Below are 24797 nucleotides of genomic sequence, written 5' to 3'. Positions count from 1 at the left end.
TTCAATAATTACTGCTTCATTACACATCTTTCCAACAAGATGCCATTTTATTTATTTTTATTTTGAGAAGTTTTTTGTTAATAGATTCTAAATTAACTTTCACATTATTCGTTTCGAGTTTCTCACAATGTTGTGTTATTTACTTGGTCCTACAAGGAGGTTTCTGTTAATAAATAGGTGCCTTTTGTAAGTTTTATTTGGACTAAGTACGGATTTTACTTCTATATATTTTATTTCATTTTTTGTTATCAGACAATATTTTGCCACATGAAACCATTCTATTACAAACTACTTAATTTATTACAGTGCTAGTTATGCAGAAACCTCATTACTAAGGCCCTTTACTGGCCATAGTTATGTTTGTGTAAGTATACGATGTCCCCACGTCATCATCCAAACTTTATATGTACAGATTGTTTTGTAATACCACGTATGGCTTATAGATATGTTAAATGTTCATCATAAAAAGAGCTGTGTGTGTGTGTGTGTGTGTGTGTGTGTGTGTGTGTGTGTGTGTGTGAGAGAGAGAGAGAGAGAGAGAGAGAGAGAGAGAGAGAGAGAGAGAGAGAGAGAGAGAGAGAGAGAGAGAGAAGGGGGGGAGGAACTTTTGCAATAAAAACTTCAAAATAAACCCTGTAAAAGTACCCTAAATTAAAACAGTGGCTTTCTGTGGTTATTTTAAGACTAAATACGCAGTACCTTGAAGGTTTATTCATCACCACTATTCTATATTTCCGTTACTGTTTTTATCACCTTTATGCCACAAACTTTTGAAGGACGAAGAAATTGTTCTTAACAGTTTTTTGCTTCGCAAAAATTATTGATAAAAGCTTAGGCAGTTCAAGCATTTGAAATTCTGTTGGACACACACAACACCTTTTATGTTTTCTATTTTCAGGCTCTTCCTGCCTTTGGTACAATGTGCGTTTATGAGAGGAAAGACACGTTCTGTGTTAGCATTGTAACTAGATATAGAAAAAAATGAATGCTACAATTTTCAGCAGTTCAGAATATCACAACACTAGATGACTGACTGAAATATGCATACCACACTTTAGCTGCTGGTTGATTTGTTTCCCTTGATAGCACTTCAAAATTTTTATTAAGTTACAAAACTTATGAATGTTCAATGTATCATAATGCTTTATTTGTTCGGCCATTGAGATATGTGATACAGTTTTCAACATCCTCCCAAATAGGAATTCTTGATAGCTGCACGCACTTTAATACTGTTGACACTGAGCCAGCCACTTGTGTAGACATTCAACAGCAGAACTGTCATCTCTTTGCCAACCTTGTAACACTCATGAGAGTAACCTCCCTCCCTTTTGTATGTAAGGTATTGCCTTTATTTTTTAAGGGCATATAATTATGTTTGCAGCTTCCCTTTGTACAGTTTCTAAAGTAGAGTCTAAAACAGAAATAGGTTCAGCTAGAGAATTCAATTCTTTCTCCAAGTTCACCATATTATTGTTGAAAACTGGCATCAATGTGTGAACATACCTAAGTATCACAGCAATAGAACTTTGAGAAAAGAAGTAAGATTTCAATCCTAGGAACATACGAATCAACCTCTCAATATAAGGAAATAGGTAGGACCACCCAGTTTTTATATGGTATAACAACTGTCGGTATCTGACCTCCACAAAATTCTTTCAGCTTCTCTGTGCATACTGTTTAAATAGAAAAAAGTATTTTAATAGCCTCAAAACAACTGTATCAATATCAGTCTTCACCCAGAATCAAAACGATGCTACACACAATAGTGCAGACACCCCGTGGAACTCGCTTAGCAACTACAGAGTCTTTGTGCAAAACTGTGTGTAATTTACTTGTGCAGGCCATTGACAAAATTATAATGGTGACGAACTGCATGAAATGCCAGAGTACCTTCAAATACATACACAGAATCATTCTCTTTGCTCTGATTTGTAATTAAAAACTTTGTAAGTTTGGAAGATGAGCTTACATCCTGCAGATGTGTCTTATTTACAACTGCTTTCATGTGCTTCTAGATCAAATGCACCTGAAAACAATGTGAGGGCATTACAGTCTGTAATAATAAATACCCATTTAGACTAATACAATCCAACTTACAATATTTATACGACAACTTTATTAGCAACTAACATATAAGTACCAGCACAGCAAATCAAGAATTGTGCGTTGTGTTCACTTCTTCCTTTTAATGATGATTTATATTTCCCCACAGGCACAACACTGAACATGAATTTCTTTTTGGCACTTCGTATTTAAGTTCACAACACTTTGACGCAAAAGACGCACCACTATCTCAAATAAACAACATAACTAACCTCAACCTCGGAGGCTAGCAAAAGAAACACCAAAGTACACAATGTGAAAGACAGAACATAACGGTTGAGTAAAGGCCAGAGAACTTCCTAATAATCTCACAAACGACACCAAATATGGAAGCTATCCTTACAGCACATCATTTGCTCCCATAACCTCGCTTGACTAAACCTAAGATAACTCGCTGCCCCCCCCCCCCCCCCCCCCCCAGCCAATTTGATAGCAAATTACGTGATATAAAATGATTGTCCTTACATACACAGGCTTTTCAATAACTTTAGCAAACACTGATGGCATAGAAATAGGTCTACATTATCCCTTTCTCCCTTTTCATAAAGCGACTTTACTACTGAGTACTTTAATGGTTCAGGAAACTGACCATTCCTAAAGGAAAAATTACATATATGGCTATGTTCAGGGCTAACAACTGCAGCACAGTACTTTAATAATCTGCCAGGAACTCCAGCATAACTATAAGAGTCCTTAGTCTTCCAGTGATCTCCCCTTGTCAGTATCCCAGAGGAGTATTTCAGACATCAATATAAAAAAAGCATTTCACATGAGAGTTATATGGCTCCCTGCAGAAACTAGATTATTATTTAATTCACCAGCAATGCTGAGAAAACGGTTGTTAAATACTGTACATATATCTGATTTATCAGTAACAGAAATATTTTTACTATGAACTGACTATATTCTCGATCTGTGCTGCTGATCAGACACTTCCTTCACAATTGACCATATGGTTTTAATTTTATCCTGTGAATTAGCTATTCTATTTGCATACCACATACTCTTTGCCTTCCTAACAACATTTTTAAGCACCTTACAGTACTGTTTATAATGGGCTACTGTAGCTTGATTGTGACTACTTATAACTTTTTTATATAATTCCTGCTTTGTTCTACATGAACATACAGGTGAGGGGGCCATCACTGAAGCTCCTCTGCTGATTAACAAACTTTTTAGCGAACTACTTTGTTCACTCTCTGCACTACATTTTGTCAGAATGCTGACTGGTGTGAACCCCTATAACAGTATTTGTTGAGGGAGCAAAATCTCTCCAGCAAAATGGTCTAGCAAATTATTCAATGAGGTAATAACATCAAGTGCAGCACAACCTAACCAATCACAAAGCACTTGTTCACAATTTCTGCAAACAAAAACAACGTAAAAGCTTTGTGACAGTACATGGACACATTTCTTAGAGCACATATGTCATCACCATAATGCAGTTTTTTACTCTTATCAGATTAAAGTGTTTATCATATTTTATGGCTACAATATAAAGCAAACATGTTGAGCATTCATTTCTCTGGAATATCTAAACCTTTAGATGCCAGTTAATTCATTTAAGCTCAAATATAAAATACAGACAAGCAACTGCCACTATTATGTATCTCTGAAGAAATTAAGCAGCAATTAAACAATCAACTTAAAATAATAAGATATCAGAAATAATGAAAATATACAAGAGCATATTTTTTAAGACTTATACGAAAACAACTGTATTGCAGCTTCATTATGAAACAAAAAATGTGAAAGCCACAACATTTTCTGTAATTTTAATGTCCAACCTCAGCACGAATGGTAGAATGAGCTCTCCTACATTCAGTACTTTTGATACTTAATCTTCACCATAAGCAAGGGTGACTGAATATTAAAAGATGTTTGTTTCTCATGCTTCTGTGATGAATTACGTATCATCACAGAACATAGAAAAAATAAAATAAAATAAAAGACCAACACTAAGAGCTGCAAAGTTAACCAACCTGATGAATAATCCCAGAACCAGGTTTCCAGAAACCAACTCCATACTTGGCACCAGCTGAACTCAGGAAGTCATATACTTCTTGGTTGATATCCTTGGCCCTTGCAAGGTCTTTTACACCACCAACCTAAAAAAAAATAATCATACACTGAATCTAATTACTTATATTTAATCAACGTGAAAGGAGAATTATTCCAGTGCCCCTCAAATTATAACAATAGTAGATACAACAATATCAAAAGATTCTTTCTCTAAGTAAATGTTTTATTAATTTGGTAATGGGAAGTCTTGTGGAATGTAAGTAATTTAGGAGTAAACTTGAAAAGAGGCACTGAGTTGTTGAAAGGTGCATAAGAGATTTCTGCTAGTTTTAAGATGATGAAGTGCACACCAGGCATTTGGGTAGACAGCTGGCTGGTGGGCATAAAATGCTGTGCATAAAGTGCAACAGAATTGATGCACGACATTACTGTTGAGGTATGACATGACTAACTTCACAGGTGGCCCTGCCTCTGATTGGACAGAATAAGCCTGTGATGGGACTGACTGACGTGAGATGTGCTTTGTGGATGTAGCTGACATGTCTTGCCCGTGCTGTTTCTACAGGGATAAAAATAGTGTGGCAAGCGGTTGGGTGTGGGAGTGGCATAAGGATGGGGCATACAGATTGATTAGGATATTGCACAGAGTACGTGCGCAGAGGAAGAATCCACAAACATTCTTGACACCTCCTAAATGAGTTACTCCACCACCCAGTCAATCTATGCAATATCTTAGTCCCTAAGCCACCCCCATTCCCAACACGGGTTACATTTCTAAGCAAGACCCAATTGTAATATCTGCCCAATAAACCTACATAGCACATCCTTCTTCATACCTGTCATAGGTTTATCCTATCCAATCAAAGGAAGGATCACCTGTGAAACTCATGATCGAAACATATTGGATCCAATGGCAACAAACAGACTTTATCTCTTTGAGGACATCCACATTGAAATTGGTATCAGTGATAATGATGCAGTTATGGCAACAATGATTACTAAAGTACAAAGGACAACTAAAACAAGCAGAAAGTTTCAATGAACTAGATAAAAAAAATCAATAGTGTTATATCTCAATGAGGAACTTTAAATTTTCAGCACAGGTCGGGAACATGAAGTACTCTGACTCAAGTTTAAAAGAATAGCCGACCATGCACTGGATAGATATGTACCCAGTAGAACAGTTCATAATAAGAGGGAACCTCCATGGTATACAGTCACTGTAAAGAAACTTCTAAAGAACCAGAGATTATTGCATAATACGTGTAAAACACATTGTTCTGCTATAGCTAGAGAGATGCTGAATGAAACATGTTTGGCTGTCAAGAGAGCTATGTGTGAGCCTTCAATGAGTACCATAGCAGATATTATCACATGAAATTTCATAAAATCCAAAGAAATTCTGGTCATATGTAAAGGCTGTTAGTGGCACCAAAGTGTCCAGTCCCTACCAAATGAGACAGGAACTGAAATGAGGGTAGCAAAGCAAAAGCTGAAATGCTTAGCTTCATTTTTAAATGTTCCTTCACAAAGGAAAACCTAGGATAATTGCCCTAATTTAATCATCATACCACTGAAAAGATGAAAAGTATTAGTGTCAGTGGTGTTGACAAACAGTTGAAATTGTCCAAAGTTACCAAGCTCCAGGGTCCGATGGAATCCCTAACCGATACTATACTGAATTTGCAACTTAATTAGCCCTTCTTCTAACTATAACCTATACCGTAGATCTCTCAAACAAAAAAATCAAGCCCAGTTCTTGGTGAAATGCATTGGTCACAAATGTCTCCATGAAGGGTAGCAGAAATGATACATCAAAGGAAAGGCCCAATATCCACGACATTGATTTGTAGAAGAATCTGGGAACATATTCTTAGCTCAAACATAATGAGGTGTCTTTAACAGAATGACCTCCTCAATGCCAACCAGCATGGATTCCAACAACATTAATCATGTGAAACCCATCTTGCACTTTTATCACATTACATACTGAAAGCTTTGGATCAAGACAGTGAGGTTGATGTAATAGTTCTTGATTTCCAAAAAACATTTGACTCCGTACGACACCTAAGCTTATTGTCAAAAGTATGGTCATATGGGTATCAAGTGAAATTTGTGACTGGATTGAGGACTTTTTGGTAGGGACGATCCTGCATGTTATCTTGGATAGAGTGTCATCGTCAAATGTAGAAGTAACTTAGTGTGTGACGCAGGAAAGTGTTGGGGTTGGGTTGTTTGGGGGGAAGAGACCAAACAGTGAGGTCATCACTCTCATCGGATTAGGGAAGGATGGGGAAGGAAGTTGCCCATGCCCTTTCAGAGGAACCATCCCGGCATTTGCCTGGAGCGATTTAAGGAAATCAAGAACAACCTAAATCAGGATGGCCGGACGCGGGATTGAACTGTCATCCTCCCCACTGCGCCACCTCGCTCGGTGCAGGGAAGTGTGTCAGTACCCTTGCTGTTATGTTGTATATTGATGACCTTTCAGACAATAGGAACAGTAACATCAGGGTTTTTGCAGACGATGAAGTTATCTGTAATGAAGTACTGTCTGAAAGAAGCTGCACAAGTATACAGTCAGACCTTGACAAGGTTTTAAAGTGGTGCAAAGATTGGTAACTTGCTTTCAATGTTCACAAATGTAAAATTGTGCATATTACAAAACGAAAAAAGAGTATCCCATGACTAACATCAATTAGTCACTGTTGGAAACATGAACGAATATCACAGATGTACTGAAGGAACTGAACTCACAGACTCTTGAAGACAGATGTAAACTATCTCAAAAAAGTCCGTTAACAGAGTTTCAAAAATCGACTTTATGGTGACTCTAGGAATATACTACAATTCCCTACATCACTCACACAGGGATAGTGAAGACAATATTAGAATAATTACTGCAAACACAGAGGTATCCAAACAATTATTCTTCCCAGGCTCCATATGTAAATGGAACAGGAAGAAACCCTAATAAAACTGGCACAATTGGATGTACCCTTCATCATCCACCTCACGCTGGCTTGTAGAGTATAGCTGTAGATGTAGATGTGAACACACTGCTGAGTGCCTTGAAAAAGTACAGCAAGCAGTGAGAGCAGGGTACATGGGAGGCTGTTCACTGAACAAAACAGGTTGTGACATAATAAATGTACTTTAATAGAGCTGTGGTGGTTCTTATCAACAAGTACGAACTGCGGAGCATAAGATTATCAATAGAGATTACAGTATCTACTTTTTTTTTATGTAAGAATAGTAATGTCTACTGCAAATATCTTAGTTCTAAAAGTGATGAATTCAGTGGTGGTTCACCTTCAAAAATCAGATTAGTATTACTGGGGAAATTACAATTTTTTAAAGTTAGATTTATCTAGTTTACACATATTTTACTAACCTATTATGTCCTCAGTCACAAAATTTTTATTTTCTTATTACTGTGACACATTTTGGAGCTATAACTCCATTTTCACCAAACAGTAACAGAACAACACTTATTAGTTTTTAACAAGGAAACTTTCTCAGCCAGGACGTACGAGAAAAGTGCTACAGATATAAAAGAAATAAAGCACTGAAACTTTATCTGCATTTGACCACGTGATATCCATATTCTGGATTGGTGAAAGACTTCCACATTTGCATTTGCTTTCTCTACGATTTGGCATGTTTACGACAGTACTCATGGTGGCCACCAAATCTTAATTTTCAAATTAAAGATTTTTTTACAGGTTAAAGTTAATATTTTCTAGTCATAACTTCACTTATATTTACTCAATGAGGTTAACAAACATACTACACTGGACGGAACAAGTTACGTATTTTAAAACTATATGTCGTCCAAGTTGGTGGCAACGGCCTTGCCGCAGTGGATGCACCAGTTCCCGTGACATCACTGAAGTTAAGTGTTGTCGGGCACGGTCGGTACTTGGATGGGCGAACATCCAGGCCACCATGCACTGTTGCCATTTTTCGGGGTGCACTCAGCCTTGTGATGCCAATTGAGGAGCTACTCGACCGAATAGTAGCGGCTTTCGTCAAGAATACCACCATTACGACCTGGAGAGCTGTGTGCTGACCCCAGGTCCCGATGGGCCACTTGTGGCCTGTAGATGGAGTGGTTTTATGTTGTCCAAGTTTAACTATGTCATGTTCTGATGTACACCATGTGCAGTATAAATGTGTACAGATCTGTAGTCAAGCTGGATAGATCACATGAAATGTCATGCAGCAGGTGAGGATGGCTTTATTGATCACAAAGTATACTTGATGTTTTTCAGGATAATTTCCATCTTCATTTCTAAAGATGTAAATAATTTTGAAATGAATTATGCATACTTTGAGAGCAATAAAGTAATTTAACACTGACTGTCTGTTTATACTGGACTTCTTATGATCAACTAATGATTATAACAGCTAGCAAATTCCCCAAGTGATAAAAGCAGACACATTAAAATACACATTCACATCTAGTGAACTAATGACCACAGAATGTTGTAGTTAATCTTTAAACATAACTAAGTTACATCCCGAAATTTCTCATCAAAATTTTTCGATTTAACAATAACCTAAAATTGGTCTGCCAAAGAGTGACTTCTCTCCTTTTAAAAAACAGAGTACCTCATTCCTCAGTTCAAACATTCTTTTCAATACTTTACCCCTTGAAAGCCATCGAGCATTACAAAAAAGAGCAACTTAGTGTGTCCAGCACCCATCAACTAACACAGCACTTCAAAAAGCCTCAAATTTATAGTTTTGCCTTAATAGAGGGGTGCTTGAAAAGTCCGTGCAAAGTCCAAGAGATGGCGCCACCGGTGTGTATCGAGGTCATGTTTAGTTAGTAGCATCTTTGGAAAGAACAAACACCAAGTTTCAGTCATATTGGTCCAGTTCTTTGTGTTTGGCATTTGTGTGAATGAAGGAAGTTGAATGATTGCCAAAAAAATGGACAAAAAAAAGAATTTTGTGTGGTGATCAAACATTACTTTATGAAAGGCAAAACACCTCAGCAGACTAAAGAGAAGCTTGACAAACATTACAGTAACTCTGCACCTTCGATTAAAACAGTTTAGAAGTTGTTTCAAAATTTTTGGAGTGGCCGTATGGGCACAAGTGATGCTGAACATTCTGGACACCCTGTGGAGGTTACAACTCCAGAAATCATCGATAAAATCCATGATATGGTGATGGATGACAGAAGAGTTAGGTGCGCGAGATTGCTAGTGCTGTGGACATCTCGAATGAACGGGTACATAAAATTTTGCATAAAGATTTGCACATGAGGAAGCTACCCACAAGATTGATTCCGCGATTGCTAGCGCTTGACCACAAACAGAATCATGTGATTTGCAGCTGTTCAGGAAGAATCCGCAGGACTTTAAGCGTCGTTTCGTCACTGTGAATTGAAACATGGATATATTACTATACTACTGAGACGAAACAATCTAAACAATGGGTTACCAAGGGAGAATCGGCACCCAGACAGGCGAAGACCATTCCTTTGGCCAGAATTGCTATGCCGACTGTGTTTTGGGATTCGCAAAGGATAATACTCATCAACTATCTAGAAAATGGTAAAACTATTGCAGTTGAGTATTATTCATCATTACTGGACCATTTGAAAAACGAGCTGCAAGAAAAACACTGGCAATTGGACCGCAAAAAAGTCCTTTTCCATCACGACAATGCACCAGCACACCCCTCAGCAGTTGTGGTCCCAAAATTAATGGAAATAGGATTCCAACTCGTTTCACATTCCTCCCCCTCCCCTCGCCCCCCCCCCCCCCAATTCCCCAAACTTGGCTCCCTCTGACTACAATTTGTTCCACAATTTGAAGAGATGGCTGGCGGGACAAAGATTTTATTCAAACAAGGAGGTGATTGCAGTAACTAACAGCTATTTTGGAGACTTGGATAATACCTATTATTCAGAAGGGATCAACAAATTAGAACAGTGTTGGACAAAGTGCATAAGTCTGAAGGAGACTACACTGAAGTAGTATTTATTTTTGCATGGACTTTTCAAATGCCTCTCATAAGATTAACTGTTTGTATAACCATTTGCAGAACTTCATGAGCGGCTGGACCACATTCTTTAGCGGCCAGAGCCTCCTGATGTATCATGCAGCGAGTCCATACAGCATCAGGAGCTAAAGCTTTTAAGTTTCACTTGCAATCCACTATGAATTCCAGGCATTGAGCGAGCTCCGTCTGTGCATATTCCAATGCACCTAATCCATGATATACCGTTTTGATTTTAAAAAAAGTATTGAGCATGTCAAAAAGGCTTTCAGCTGTAGCTATTTTTAGTATCAACTCACAGAAAAGAAATTCCTCTATCAAACCAGCACAAGCAATCAAACGATCATCTTTATGAATGTCAGTTGCTTCGTCCACTTGAAGTGCAAAATAGCTGTTGCACAATTTATCGATTAACTGCTTGAGTAAATCATCATAAATATCTAAAATTCTTCTATACACTGTGTCATTAGAGACAAGAATACTTTTCAACTGTTGAGCAAACGAGTCACCAAGCATTGTTGATACTATATCAAGTCACAGCTGGTAAAATCAGAGTTTCTGCAACCGTATGCAGTTCCTTGCATTTAGCAATTCAATGAGAAATCTGGTAAGAGACCAAAAGGGCCTTAGATGTCACATTCGTCATTCTAGCAAAGTTCTTCTGCGTAAATGATAAAACATTTAGTTTCCGACAAAAAAATCCTTTGGAGTTCCCATTATCTCAGGATGTTTGGTTTCAAGATGTGTCTAACTTGTTACGTTTCATGCTACCAGCAGCTAAAATCCTTAAACAAACTACACACTGCAGACTTTCTTCACCATTGATTGTAGTTTTCGTGAAGCATAGCAATAAATAGTTTGCATCATACCTCCTCATTTTCACCTTTGAAGTATCTCCCTCCCCTCCACCACTTGACGGACCACTGTTGTCTTTATGTTTGTCACTAGTCAATAACTGCTTCATACTGCAGTCAAGTCTTCCTCACGAAGTCTATAATTATGGGACTATAACTATAGTTGTCACTACTGGGATGCATTGAGACACATGAGCCAAACCTTGCACTGCATGGGATAGTTACGGAAACAGTAATGGCACAGGTGACAAAGGGTATTCCACCGAATATCTAAAGAAGCAACACAACCTAGGAACAAAGCCTACTAAGCTCGCATGTGTAAGCTTTGTTCCTAGGTGGCATTGAAGGAAGTCGCACAGCTCAGCCAATCGTTTCAAACAATGCTCAAAATGTGGCTGGGGTTTCATATTGTCACTGACCGTGTCTGACGTTAACTCCAAAGTCTGATGAAATTCAGATCAACGGCATGTCATTTGTTTGACAAAAAATAAACCTAACTGTTTCTTGCTAAGAACATATCCCCCCCACATAACATAACACGTTCCCCCTTGCACACGATTTGGGTCACACCCCACAGTTTGAGAACCACTGCTCTAAAGCTAACTGTACACTGTAATAAGTCCTATGCCAAGGCTACATGCCATGTATTTCTGCCGATTTCTTTCCATAAAAACTGTGAAATACAGCTGAAATCGCCATTGTGGAATGAATGCAGTGATTTCCAAAACCAATGCAACTAATTCAAAGAATGAAGCAAAGAACACATTAATTTAAGAAGAAGAAACCATGAGAATCAAAATGAGTAACTGCTCTCTAAATACTACCATACTTTAAAGCACTGAAAATATGGAAAGGAAATGAAATGAATACCAGGAAAATAAAGCATTTAGAAATAGAAGTTTTGAAATGGAGAATAGCAATGGCGCACAAGTTTTATGACAATAACACAATAAAGAAAATACCAGTATTTAGTAGTGGCTCCTTTTTTATGAAGGATGACTCGGGCACAGGAGTTGTAGAATATAACTTTCAATGCAATTTTTTTTCCATTTATTGAGAAAATACCCACCTTTGTAACACTGCCATGAGAGCCAGAGTACGTTTTTCCGCTTTACTCCAAAAATTTTTAACGTCAACTCAGCCGCATTGGCACCTGGGCTACACATATCTTAAATTCTTACAGAGATATCTGAGATCTATATCTACATTTATACTCCGCAAGCCACCCAACGGTGTGTGGCGGAGGGCACTTTATGTGCCACTGTCATTACCTCTCTTTCCTGTTCCAGTCTCGTATGGTTCGCGGGAAGAACGACTGTCTGAAAGCCTCCGTGCGCGCTCTAATCTCTCTAATTTTACATTCATGATCTCCTCGGGAGGTATAAGTAGGGGGAAGCAATATATTCGATACCTCACCCAGAAACGCACACTCTCGAAACCTTGCGAGCAAGCTACACCGCGATGTAGAGCGCCTCTCTTGCAGAGTTTGCCACTTGAGTTTGTTAAACATCTCCGTAACGCTATCACAGTTACCAAATAACCCTGTGACGAAATGCGCCGCTCTTCTTTAGATCTTCTCCATCTCCTCCGTCAACCCAATCTGGTACGGATCCCACACTGATGAGCAATACTCAAGTATAGGTCGAATGAGTGTTTTGTAAGCCACCACCTTTGTTGATGGACTACATTTTCTAAGGACTCTCCCAATGAATCTCAACCTGGTACCCGCCTTACCAACAATTAATTTTATATGATCATTCCATTTCAGATCGTTCCGCACTCATACTCCCAGATATTTTACAGAAGTAACTGCTACCAGAGTTTGTTCCGCTATCATATAGGCATACAATAAAGGATCCTTCTTTCTATGTATTCGCAATACATTACATTTGTCTATGTTGAGGGTCAGTTGCCACTCCCTGCACCAAGTGCCTATCCGCTGCAGATCTTCCTGCATTTCGCTACAATTTTCTAGTGCTGCAACTTCTCTGTATACCACAACATCATCCGCGAAAAGCCGCATGGAACTTCCGACACTATCTATTAGGTCATTTATATATATTGTGAAAAGCAATGGTCCCACAACACTCCCCTGTGGCACGCCAGAGGTCACTTCAACGTCTGTACATGTCTCTCCATTGATAACAACATGCTGTGTTCTGTTTTCTAAAAACTCTTCAATCCAGCCACACAGCTGGTCTGATATTCCGTAGGCTCTTACTTTGTTTATCAGGCGATAGTGCGGAACAGTATCGAACGCCTTCCGGAAGTCAAGAAAAATAGCATCTACCTGGGAGCCTGTATCTAATATTTTCTGGGTCTCATGCACAAATAAAGCAAGTTGGGTCTCACACGATCGCTGTTTCCGGAATCCATGTTGATTCCTTCAGAGTAGATTCTGGGTTTCCAAAAACGACATGATACTCGAGCAAAAAACCATGTTCTAAAATTCTACAACAGATCGACGTCAGAGATATAGGTCTATAGTTTTGCGCATCTGCTCGACGACCCTTCTTGAAGACTGGGACTACCTGTGCTCTTTTCCAATCATTTGGAACCTTCCGTTCCTCTAGAGACTTGCGGTACACGGCTGTTAGAAGGGTGGCAAGTTGTTTTGCGTACTCTGTGTAGAATCGAATTGGTATTCCGTCAGGTCTAGTGGACTTTCCTCTGTTGAGTGATTCCAGTTGCTTTTCTATTCCTTGGACACTTATTTCGATGTCAGCCATTTTTTCGTTTGTGCGAGGATTTAGAGAAGGAACTGCAGTGCGGTCTTCCTCTGTGAAACAGCTTTGGAAAAGGAATTTAGTATTTCAGCTTTACGTGTGTCATCATCTGTTTCAATGCCATCATCATCCCGGAGTGTCTGGATATGCTGTTTCGAGCCACTTACTGATTTAACATAAGACCAGAACTTCCTAGGATTTTCTGTCAAGTTGGTACATAGAATTTTACTTTCGAATTCACTGAACGCTTCACGCATAGCCATCCTTACGCTAACTTTGACATTATTTAGCTTCTGTTTGTCTGAGAGGTTTTGGCTGCATTTAAACTTTGAGTGAAGCTCTCTTTGCTTTTGCAGTAGTTTCCTAACTTTGTTGTTGTACCACGATGGGTTTTTCCCGTCCCTCACAGTTTTACTCGGCACGTACCTGTCTAAAACGCATTTTGCGATTGCCTTGAACTTTTTCCATAAACACTCAACATTGTCAGTGGATGCTGCAACGGCCTTATGATCACTGATTCCCTGTTGTGCAATTACAGAGTTGAAAAGTTCGGGTCTGTTTGTTATCAGTAGGTCCAAGATGTTCTTTGTTTAATTGCTCGAGGTAATTTTCGGTTAGTGCACTCAGTATAATGTCACTCGATGCTCTGTCCCTACCACCCGTCCTAAACATCTGAGTGTCCCAGCCTATATCTGGTAAATTGAAATCTCCACCTAAGACTATAACATAGAAAATTTATGTGAAATGTATTCCAAGTTTTCTCTCAGTTGTTCTGCCACTAATGCTGCTGAGTCTGGAGGTCGGTAAAAGGAGCCAATTATTAACCTAGTTCGGTAGTTGAGTGTAACCTCCACCCATAATAATTCACAGGAACTATCCACCTCTACTTCACTACAGGATAAACTACTACTAACAGCGACAAACACTCCACCACCGGTTGCATGCAATCTATCCTTTCTAAACACCTTCTGTACCTTTGTAAAAATTTTGGCAGAATTTATCTCTGGCTTCAGCCAGCTTTCTGTACCTATAACGATTTCAGCTTCGGTGCTTCCTATGAGCGCTTGAAGTTCCGGTACTTTACCAATTCAGCTTCGACAGTTTACAATTACAAAACCGATTGCTGCTTGGTCCCCGCATGTCCTGACTTTGCTCCGCACCCATTGAGGCTGTTGCCCTTTCTGTACTTGTCCGAGGCCATCTAACCTAAAAAACCACCCAGCCCACGCCACACAACCCCTGCCACCCGTGTAGCCGCTTGTTGCGTGTAGTGGACTTCTGACCTATCCAGCGGAACCCGAAACCCCACCACCCTATGGCGCAAGTCGAGGAATCTGCACCCCACATGGTCGCAGAACCGTCTCAGCCTCTGATTCAGACCCTCCACTCGGCTCTGTACCAAAGGTCCACAATCAGTCCTGTCGACGATGCTGCACATGGTGAGCTCTGCTTTCATCCCGCTAGCGAGACTGGCAGTCTTCACCAAATCAGATAGCCACCGGAAGCCAGAGAGGATTTCCTCCAATCCATAGCAACACACATCACTGGTGCCGCCATGAGCGACCACCTGCAGATGTGTGCATCCTGTACCCTTCATGGCATCCGGAAGGACCCTTTCCACATCTGGAATGACTCCCCCCAGTATGCACACTGAGTGCACATTGGTTTTCTTCCCCTCTCTTGCTTCCATATCCCGAAGGGGCCCCATTACGCGCCAGACATTGGAGCTCCCAACTACCAGTAAGCCCACCCCCTGCGACCGCCCGGATCTTGCAGACTGAGGGGCAACCTCTAGAACAGGTCAAGCAGCCATGTCAGGCCGAAGATCAGTATCAGCCTGAGACAGAGCCTGAAACCGGTTCGTCAGACAAACCGGAGAGGCCTTCCTTTCAGCCCTCCGGAATGTCTTTCGCCCCCTGCCACACCTTAAGACGACCTCCCACTCTACCACAGGTGAGGGATCAGCCTCAATGCAGGCAGTATCCCGGGCAACCACAGTCTTAGTCCGATCGGGGGATGCGTGGGACGAGCTGGCCGTCCCCGACAAACCCCCATCCGGACCCTCACAGTGATGCCCATTGGCAACAGCCTCAAGCTGTGTGACCGAAGTCAACACAGCCTGAAGCTGGGAGCAAAGGGATGCCAACTCAGCCTGCATCCGAACACAGCAGTTGCAGTCCCTATCCATGCTAAAAACTGTTGTACAAAGAACGTCTGAGCTAATCTACAGAGAGCGCAAACAAATCAACACAAAATTTAAGCGGTTATTAAAATACAAGATTTCCTAGTAAATGCAGTAATGCTGCTACTTGCGCACTGCTGACACTGCTCGGTGGCGGTAGGAGACTATGCGATTTTACACTATTCGGGTACTAAAACGCGATGCTACAACTCTCAAATACTATAATACACCCGAAATTTATGAATTAAACAATGCAGGTACCAAAAACACGCAAAGAAATTAAGAATTAAAATATGTAACAAATGAGTGAGCTAGGAGTATACAACTTGCTGCTGCAGCTGCTTGTCCAACGACGACAGGGAACACACTCAATGAAGAGCATAGCTCACTGATGCTGCATAATCAACAATTATTAGTACTTATTCATTGGAACCTGCATTCTCTCTTAATGAATTCTTCGATCTTTTCTTCACGGAATTAATACCCTCTTTGCTTCTTTAATTTCAATTCAATTCGGATAGCACTTGGTATGCTATGGTTATACTTTAATGTCTCAGATGACAACAATCTTGGTCACATTTTAAACTTAGCAGTTAATGTGGACTTTTTAAGCTATTTACCTCAATTTATTATGATACATTATTTACATTACATTTTTCAGTTTATTCTATTCTGTCAGTCAGTCTTAACACAATACACACATACCTGAGCTTCTATAAGATGGTCACAGTGTATTGTTGATGGGACAGCAACCTTTGGCAGACCTGATGAGATGAACTGCAGCATTGCCATCTGTGCAGTAGCATCTTGCATTGCGACACGGTCCGGTCTCAGCCTGAGGTAACTTGTGCCACGCACAATATCCTGCTTGTCCGGTTCATCCAAATGAGAATAAAGAACCTTTTCTGACAATGTCAGAGGGCGACCCAGTCTATTGCGAAACCAAAGTACAATGATGCATTATTCATTGTTTTAATATCTTAAGCACCTAAACAGAATACCACCTATATGCACTCAACCTTACTGCAACATTCCTAAGAATTTGCAATTTAAATTATAGATGTGTCATATGAACATAAATGAATTTCATGTTATATACTATTAACACTGCAAATTTCAAACAAAAAAGTCAGCTTTATATTTTCACTTAACAATAACAGAAGCCAAACAATCATCAGGTGGATACTTACCTCTTTTTAACAATACTAAGGTTCTTCTCAAGTTTTTCGTAGGGCAAGTAATTGTCTTTGTCGAACCTGCTCATGGCGACTTTCCGAGCCGCAGCAGCAAGCGGCGAAACATGAAAGCATCGTCGTTGAATTTCTTGTGCAGCAACCAGCCATGGTGTTCCCTACATTGCAAATGTAGCAATTGGTAATAAACACTAAAACTGCTCATGTGACACAAAGTTATTTCACAGCACAAGCAAAAATGCACAATATTTGTGCAAATAAGGTTCAAACTCATGTTCGAAACTACTTGCTACTAAAATAGTTACAGTAATTGGAAGTGTTTGTCAAACTTTTTCTAGTAAAAAGGCATATGGCATCAAGTAACAGGGATTTTGAAATTGACGCACTGACTGATTTGGCATAGTTGAAACAATGCACTGTTTCTATGTAAAAGGCACGAGGAGGACAGTGAGAATTAGAGGAAAAGAAAATGTTCATAATAAAGATTATTCAAACTGCTGCTTGTAAGAGCCTCAAACAAACCAAACAGTTTATGATTCCACATTCCTGGTGCAATAAATATTAACGTAGGCCTACCTTTCTATTTTGGAACTAAAGCACTGCAGAAGAAACTGAGGTTTTCTAGTCATTTAAAATGAATGGCAGGGTGAGACTTTCCAGGGAGGGCTGACAAAAGAAACCTTTACCTCTAAGTGTATGACTCAGTCTGATCTATAAGAAAATAATTCTTCACAAGATGCAAATGTCAAACTAAATTACACATACAGAACATAGCCTGGATATTAGCAGCTATGAGATACAGGATATTTAATGATGTATTGCTGAAGGGAAGAGTCTGATTCTACATTGGAAGTTGTGTATCAAAGGAATGTCAACCTCGGATACAGCTTGTCATCTCAAAGAATAAACACTGAACTGTGGATATTTGTAACACATGCAAGGAATCTAATCTCAAGCATGAAATAAATGTTCAGACAGGTATCTAACACCCAAATCTTTTGTGCACGAACATACTACCTGCAGTGTCCCACGTATGGTAGGGAGCAAACTTAATGGGTTTATTCTCACTAAAACTCAGCCCCATTCATTCAATATGGGATTATGGTAGCAATTTGCAAGGAAACACTCCAAAATATAACCTCAACAAAATTGACATCCTGCAGCACCACGCTATTAGACCTGTTTTGGGACAATGAAATCCACTCTGACAAATGTACTACTGATGGAAGCCAAAGAAATGCCACTGTAAATTTGTATATCTATTAACTCAGGAAATTAAATTTTGCAGGGCACTTGTGTCACTGTTCCCCTTCAGTGATTTCAGCTGTCCAACAAAACAAGCAGTACCAGGGATACGCTGCGTAGCAAAGAAATAACTCTTTTAGGCTGCAGTTGCAGTCACACTAAATACATCATTCCACTCATATTGAGTTATGTGACACCTCTGATGTTGAGACTTTAGTGTTAAACCCCTCGCTACAAACCATCCATACCACGTCAACCAAAGCATTCCTTCACTTCTATCTCTGAAGACCGAAATATAATTCAACACACCTTAGAGTGCCCAGTAAGCATCTCAATATCTATTTGCAGATGTAAGTCGAGTGAAGTAACAGGACTTGCATACTTGTGCCCCATTATGGAAACACCCTCCTCCCTCAAAATGAGCAACTTTACAGTTGAAGTTCTGGGAGTAAGAAGCACTCAGATATACAATGCATAATATCAATGATAGTCCACTAACAGATTTGCAGAATGACCTCAAAAAACTAGAACGTCAGTCCTGGAACTTGAAAACAATCTATTACCTCTTTGCTGTAAAGAAACTATCCAGTGATCAAATGATTCAAACTATGCAATTTCTCTGGGTGACAGGGCATTGTGGTGTGAGACAGCTAAACTGTTAACCAATTAGCAAAGAGTGGCATCGCAAAAGAAATACCTTTCGTCGTATGTCTACCTTATACCACAATCAAAGTTTAAACATCTCCATATTGCGAATATCCCCCCCCTCAGAAGTAGCAGATCTAGACAAGTTTCTGTTCGGCTGTTCCCACTACACGAGTCACCAGGCAACTATCAAACCAGGAATCCCCCACCCACAAGTGTTACAAACCTTGCCTGACAAACAAAAATTTATGTCCTCATCACAATACACTTTATGTAGCCATCACTGCCAAAGGCATATGTTGGCGTGCGGAGGAGGAATGTTGGACGTGGATGGAAACAGTCAGGATGCACCATATTAAAACTTGGCCATGATCTTCGAGTGTTTTAATATTCCCAGCTACAGTGCCATGTTCCTCACTGTCTGCATCACAGGACTCTTGTTGGCCTCAGACGGTTGAACCAGTGACCTGCCGTGGACTGGAATGCTGGTGTAGCTGGTGATGGGACACGCCAAGCTGTCACAGGAGAGCTGCCACACTTTAATCCCCTTCGTTAGAAAACCAGCACCTATTCATATGCGGATGTGTGCTCTATTTTGCTAACGCGCCGCTCCGAGTCACGTACTCCTAACACCTAGGCAGGTGAGTGGGCCCCCTCTGCCTGTAACTTGTGCTATGCAAACTGCTGTGTCTAATCTTTTCAGCGGTTCTATGGCCCTGTGGCCTCCATTCTACTTCGCAACCACTGATAAGCGTAACTTACTTTCCTACCCCTCCACCAATACCTCTCCGCCACTCTCCTATTCATTACTCTACTCCTACCATGACCAGATAACGCATGATCATGTGCTTCTTTTAAAACCTCACCTCTTAGCTTTGCTGGCACTACTATCCTTGGCTCTATCTTCGTTTCCCTGCAAAGAAGACCGTCGTACATATTGTGGCTGTGTCCAATACAATTTACAATTGTTGTCCGCGTCCTGTGATTCTTGCTATACTGCTAGGTCATAATCTACGACTTCTACTTTTGCCACCTTTCTACTCAGGGCATCCGCATTACCGTGCTTCTTCCCAGGCTTGTGCACCACCTCGTAGTCTAATTCACGAAGCGCCATAGCCCACCTAGCGAGTCCAGTGGACAGATCCTTCAACCTCAACAACCACTTCAACGCAGCATGATCTGTCACTACCCAATATCTTCTCCCATATAAATAACATTTAAAATATGCGAGTCCATAGATTACGCTAAGCATCTCCCTCTCTATTGTTGAGTAATTCCTCTTTGCTGCATTCAACTGCCTAGACACATGGGCTACAGGATGTTCTTTCCCATCAATTTGCTGACTAAGAACACACCCTAATGCTTGAATCAATGCATTGCATGCTAGAATAAATTCCTTTTCAAAATCTGGAGACACAAGAACTGGACTTGATGTTAATATTCTTTCAGTTTGTCAAATGCTTTCTGACACTGTTCTATCCACTCAAATTTCACGCCCTTCCATAACAATCGCAACAACGGCTGTACTAAATCTGCAAAACCCTTCATGAACTTTTGATAGAAATTGCAAATTACGATGAATGATTGCACTTCCGTAACTGTTTTCAGCTCCCGAAAATCCCTTACAGCCTGTACCAACCTCGGATCTGTTCGCACTCCATCATTACTGATGATATGACCTAAATATTTCACTTCTTCCAATGCAAAATGACACTTCTGCAGGCTCAAAGTCAAACAAGATGCTCTTAACCTCATAAAGACTTCCCTTAACCGCTGTCTATGCTGTTCCATACTACTTGAAAATACTATAATATCATCCAAATAGACAAGACACTGCCGTGGTTTCAAATTCCTCAACACACTGTCTATCAACCTCTGAAACATAGGCAGAGCATTTTTCACACCACATGGCATTCTGATGTACTAGTAATGGAGTAGAGAAAGCAGTTTTTGGACGATCCTCTGGAGCACCTCAACTGATGGTAACCACTTGTCAATTCCATCACAGAGAAGTACTGGCACTGTCCTAAGTGATCCAAAGTCTCTGATATGTTTGGAATAGGGTATGCGTCTGTTACTATCTTATTATTGAGGTATCGGTAGTCACAACAGAACTTTTATTTCGTAGCTCCAGCCACAGATTTTTTAGTCACAATGACAATACCCACTCCCCAGCAACTATTGCTATGCTCTATGATACCATCTGCAAGCTGCTGATCAATGAAATCCCCCACAATTGGCTGTAAATACCTCAGTATTCTGTATGGTTTATGGTAAACAGATGCTTCATGCCCTGTTGGTATCCTATGTTGAACTAATGGAGTTGCTGGTAAGGGCCCTCGCAGAAAAAACAATCCTTAAATTCCCAAAACAATTCTTCTGTATGCTCTTTTTCCTCCTCCTTTCAAATGCTTAACTTTGTTATGCAATGCAGTTCTATCGGCAGTTAGTGGTTGATCGCTAAACCTAGCTCTCTAACACCAGTCTTCGTCATCTGGTACATCCAAATTCACTATTAAAACTCCTTTCCACAAATTCATGTCTACAGTGCTAAAATTATCCACATTCACAGGGACTACCCGCCCATCGTTTCCCTCCTAATGGATCCAGAACTTCATTATCCTACAATGGTTCAATAACACATACCGTAACCACAGATAGATTTGACTCCACACTTACCCAACGTGACTTCCCGGTGCCACCAGACACACACACACTCATGCGAATTAATCCTTAATGCTCACGTACAAGGTTAAATTGGTTTGTTCATTGCATTGAGTGCCCCTCGCGACAGCTCTGGATCAACAACAGCTTCTCCTAGCCGAAATAACATCCCACCAAGTTCCACAGTTTGTTGCCCAAGGTCAATTTTGGCACGATGTTGATGCAAGAAATCTACTCCTAGGGTCGTTGCATATCCCTTGTTTACCCATGGTACTACCTCCAAGCAAGCATCAAATCGGACTTTCCCTCTGCGAAAGTCGAGTGTGACTGACCCAAAAGGTGTGACCTTATCCCCCACTCCATACAACCCAAAACGTGGTGGGTCTAACTTCCTTTGTCGCATTAAACTCTTAGTAGCCACTGAAACTTGCACCCCAGTGTCCAATAAAATCTTAAACTTTGAAGTTCCTGCAGATCCTACCTCTGAACATTCCACCTCTGCATACATATTTGTAGCACTGAAATTAAACGAGAGCTCCCTTGGGTGGGTCTTGGGCCTCCTCTGCCGTTTTAAACGATTGTCCATCCCTTCCATCCCTCCACTTCTCCACCCTGCATGCTGCTGATGCCCAACCCTTCCTCTATTCCTTAGTGACTGAGTACATTGCCTCTGCACATGTCCCGTACAACCACACTCATACATACCCACTGTAAACACAGTTTGTCTATGACGTACTCCCGTTGCCACGTCTACATTCCGTGCCATATGCGCCGGTAACCCCCTTTGCTCGGCCTCTTGCAACAGAACACCATTCGCTTAATCACTCTGACCCAACTCTTAAGTATACTCAATTTCTCTTATTCTGTCCTCAAATTCCTCTAATGTCTTCACCTGTCTCTTCGCCATTATACACAACCTCTCCCTAAAGTACTGAGTGCTATTCTGTTTCTTGTACCTCTGTAAAAGCACCTCTTTCAATTGCTTAAACTACCCTGCCTTCCTTAAGGCCTGAGGACATCACTTATATCTTCACTTCACCCGTTAATCTAATGTTGGCTACATGTAACAACTGTTCATCAGACCAATCTTTCATCACAGCTTAAGTTTCCACATCCTCCACAAATGAACACATCCTCAGATGCCTTGCCACAAAACGGAATAATCAAACTCAGGGCAGGTGGATCAATGTCCTGCTGCGGCACCCTAGTCAACAACAACTGATGCGATGCGGTTTCCCGCTCACTCCGAGATGTTAATTCACTTCTCGACTGTGTATTGTCCGCTGTTAATTATGCTACATTTTCCAACAAAATTTGTACCGCTTCTGGTTCCAACATTTAACTACAAAAATAAACTGACTTCCTACAGCTCAGTATATCATCTTCTGTTTAGGAGATAAATAAATAAATAAATAAAACATCACACTCAACCAAATACAAAAGTAATTAAATGCCATGAATGAAGAAAAATCTTACTGCTCCAAACACACTTACTCTGACAACACAAAGAAAGTGTCCAACACTCGAAAAGAAAAACTGGTCAACACACCACATTTTGTGACTGTAATGCAGGCGGTGGGCTCTAACGTCATACTGCACAGACGACGCCCACTATCCTGACACCAAATGAATCTGTCACTGCCAAATGTATATGTTGGCGTGAGTGGGAGGAATGGTGGATGAGGATGGTAACTGTCAGGACGCCGTATAAATACTCGGCCATGATCTTCAAATGTTTTATTATTCCCAGCTACAGTGCCACGTTCCTCTCTGTCTGTGTCACAGGGTCCACTGACGCCAAGGACGCCATTTCACTGTCTCCAAAACAGCTTGGTGTGGAAGGGCTACTACTGCAACACGTACAACATACTGGGGCGTGCCACCCATGTACAGCCGCGGTGTTTTGACAATGTCAGGATGCGCCAGCATCCGACTCAGCGGCCTTCGCCCCCATTGCCTCAGTGCTGCTCGCTGGGGAGCCATAGGGCAGCCCACTGTCTGCTTCTTCACTGTCATGGTTAAGATCGCAGCGACAACAAGTGCCTGCAATCCAACAGCCAAATCTGTGGCCCTTGCCTTGGGATGTCTCCAGCACGTGTTGGGAGCCAACAAGACTGCCTGCAGTAGCGAGCCATCAAGAGGCCTGCTCCTGGCTGGCTACCAACACCGTTCTGGCCTCAGACAGTTGAACCAGTGGCCTGCCATGGACTGGACTGCTGGTGTCCCATCTGCTGCTGAGTCTACACTCGGCAGCAGATGTGACACACCCCACTCTCACAGGAGAGCTGCCACACTAATCCCTTTCGTTAGAAAACCGGCACCTATTTATACGCAGATGTGTGCTCTGTTTTGCTAATGCACTGCTCCGAGTCATGTACTCATAACACCTAGGTAGACCAGTGGGCCCCTTCTGCCTGTAACTTGCACCATGTAAACTGATGCATTTACTGTTTTCGGCAGTTCTACAGCCCTGTGGCCTCCATTCTACTTCGCAACTGCTGGTAAGCGTAACTTACTGTTAACAGGCCTGCACCTGGCTGTAATTTGTGCGCTCAGAAGCACTGCACTGAATCCAACTTTTTCCTATCTTAAATGGTGGTGCCACTACACAAGAGATAGACAATCACCTCCAAGTTCCAAGATGTGAAGAAACTGTCTTTTCTTGTTTCTCAGGTGGTTACATTGAGATGTGCTACACTTTGTTACCATACCATGTTTTATAATTATATCAATGTAGATTACAGTATAATCATGAGAAAGTCAGGCCCATCATTGATGCTGTACGATTAGCTTTAATAAGGGTAATTAACTATAAATACAGGGGCCGGACAAATATATGGAAATATCATAAGAAATGTATGCCTGAACATAAATACATATGCTAACCAAGCCTCCAGGTCGCGCTGTTGTATTTGACCATGAATAGCACCTGTGCAATGCCCCAATACTTTGCAAGTGTCAGTACTGCTCACAAGAGTGTCCTGTAAATTTGTGAGTGCAGTACACCAGAGCTTCACAAAGTTGAAGATGGGCTCATATGGTGAGTGTGTCTAACCAAGATAGTATATGTATTTCATGGTTTAAGAGGCAGTTATCCCACTTTTAGGAGAAGCAACTGCTAAGACGCAACACAGATGAAAGTGTGTGT

At 40.8% G+C, this 24797-nt stretch overlaps 1 protein-coding gene across 1 annotated transcript in view; it reads right to left on the bottom strand.

The window, feature by feature from the left end:
• Positions 1–24797, bottom strand: part of LOC126334594 (probable aconitate hydratase, mitochondrial) — a 120633-nt gene that overhangs the window by 86453 nt on the left and 9383 nt on the right. Inside the window, exons 2-4 of the mRNA XM_049996986.1 lie at positions 17093–17253; positions 16608–16833; positions 4086–4211 (exon numbers count right to left, since the gene is read on the bottom strand). Of these exons, the coding sequence (XP_049852943.1) occupies positions 4086–4211; positions 16608–16833; positions 17093–17253 (513 nt within the window). The remainder of the gene's footprint in view (positions 1–4085; positions 4212–16607; positions 16834–17092; positions 17254–24797) is intronic.

Source organism: Schistocerca gregaria, chromosome 2, assembly GCF_023897955.1.
Source record: "Schistocerca gregaria isolate iqSchGreg1 chromosome 2, iqSchGreg1.2, whole genome shotgun sequence".
In the NCBI taxonomy this organism is placed as follows: Eukaryota; Metazoa; Arthropoda; class Insecta; order Orthoptera; family Acrididae; genus Schistocerca; species Schistocerca gregaria.
This window is presented reverse-complemented; position numbering and strand designations above follow the sequence as displayed.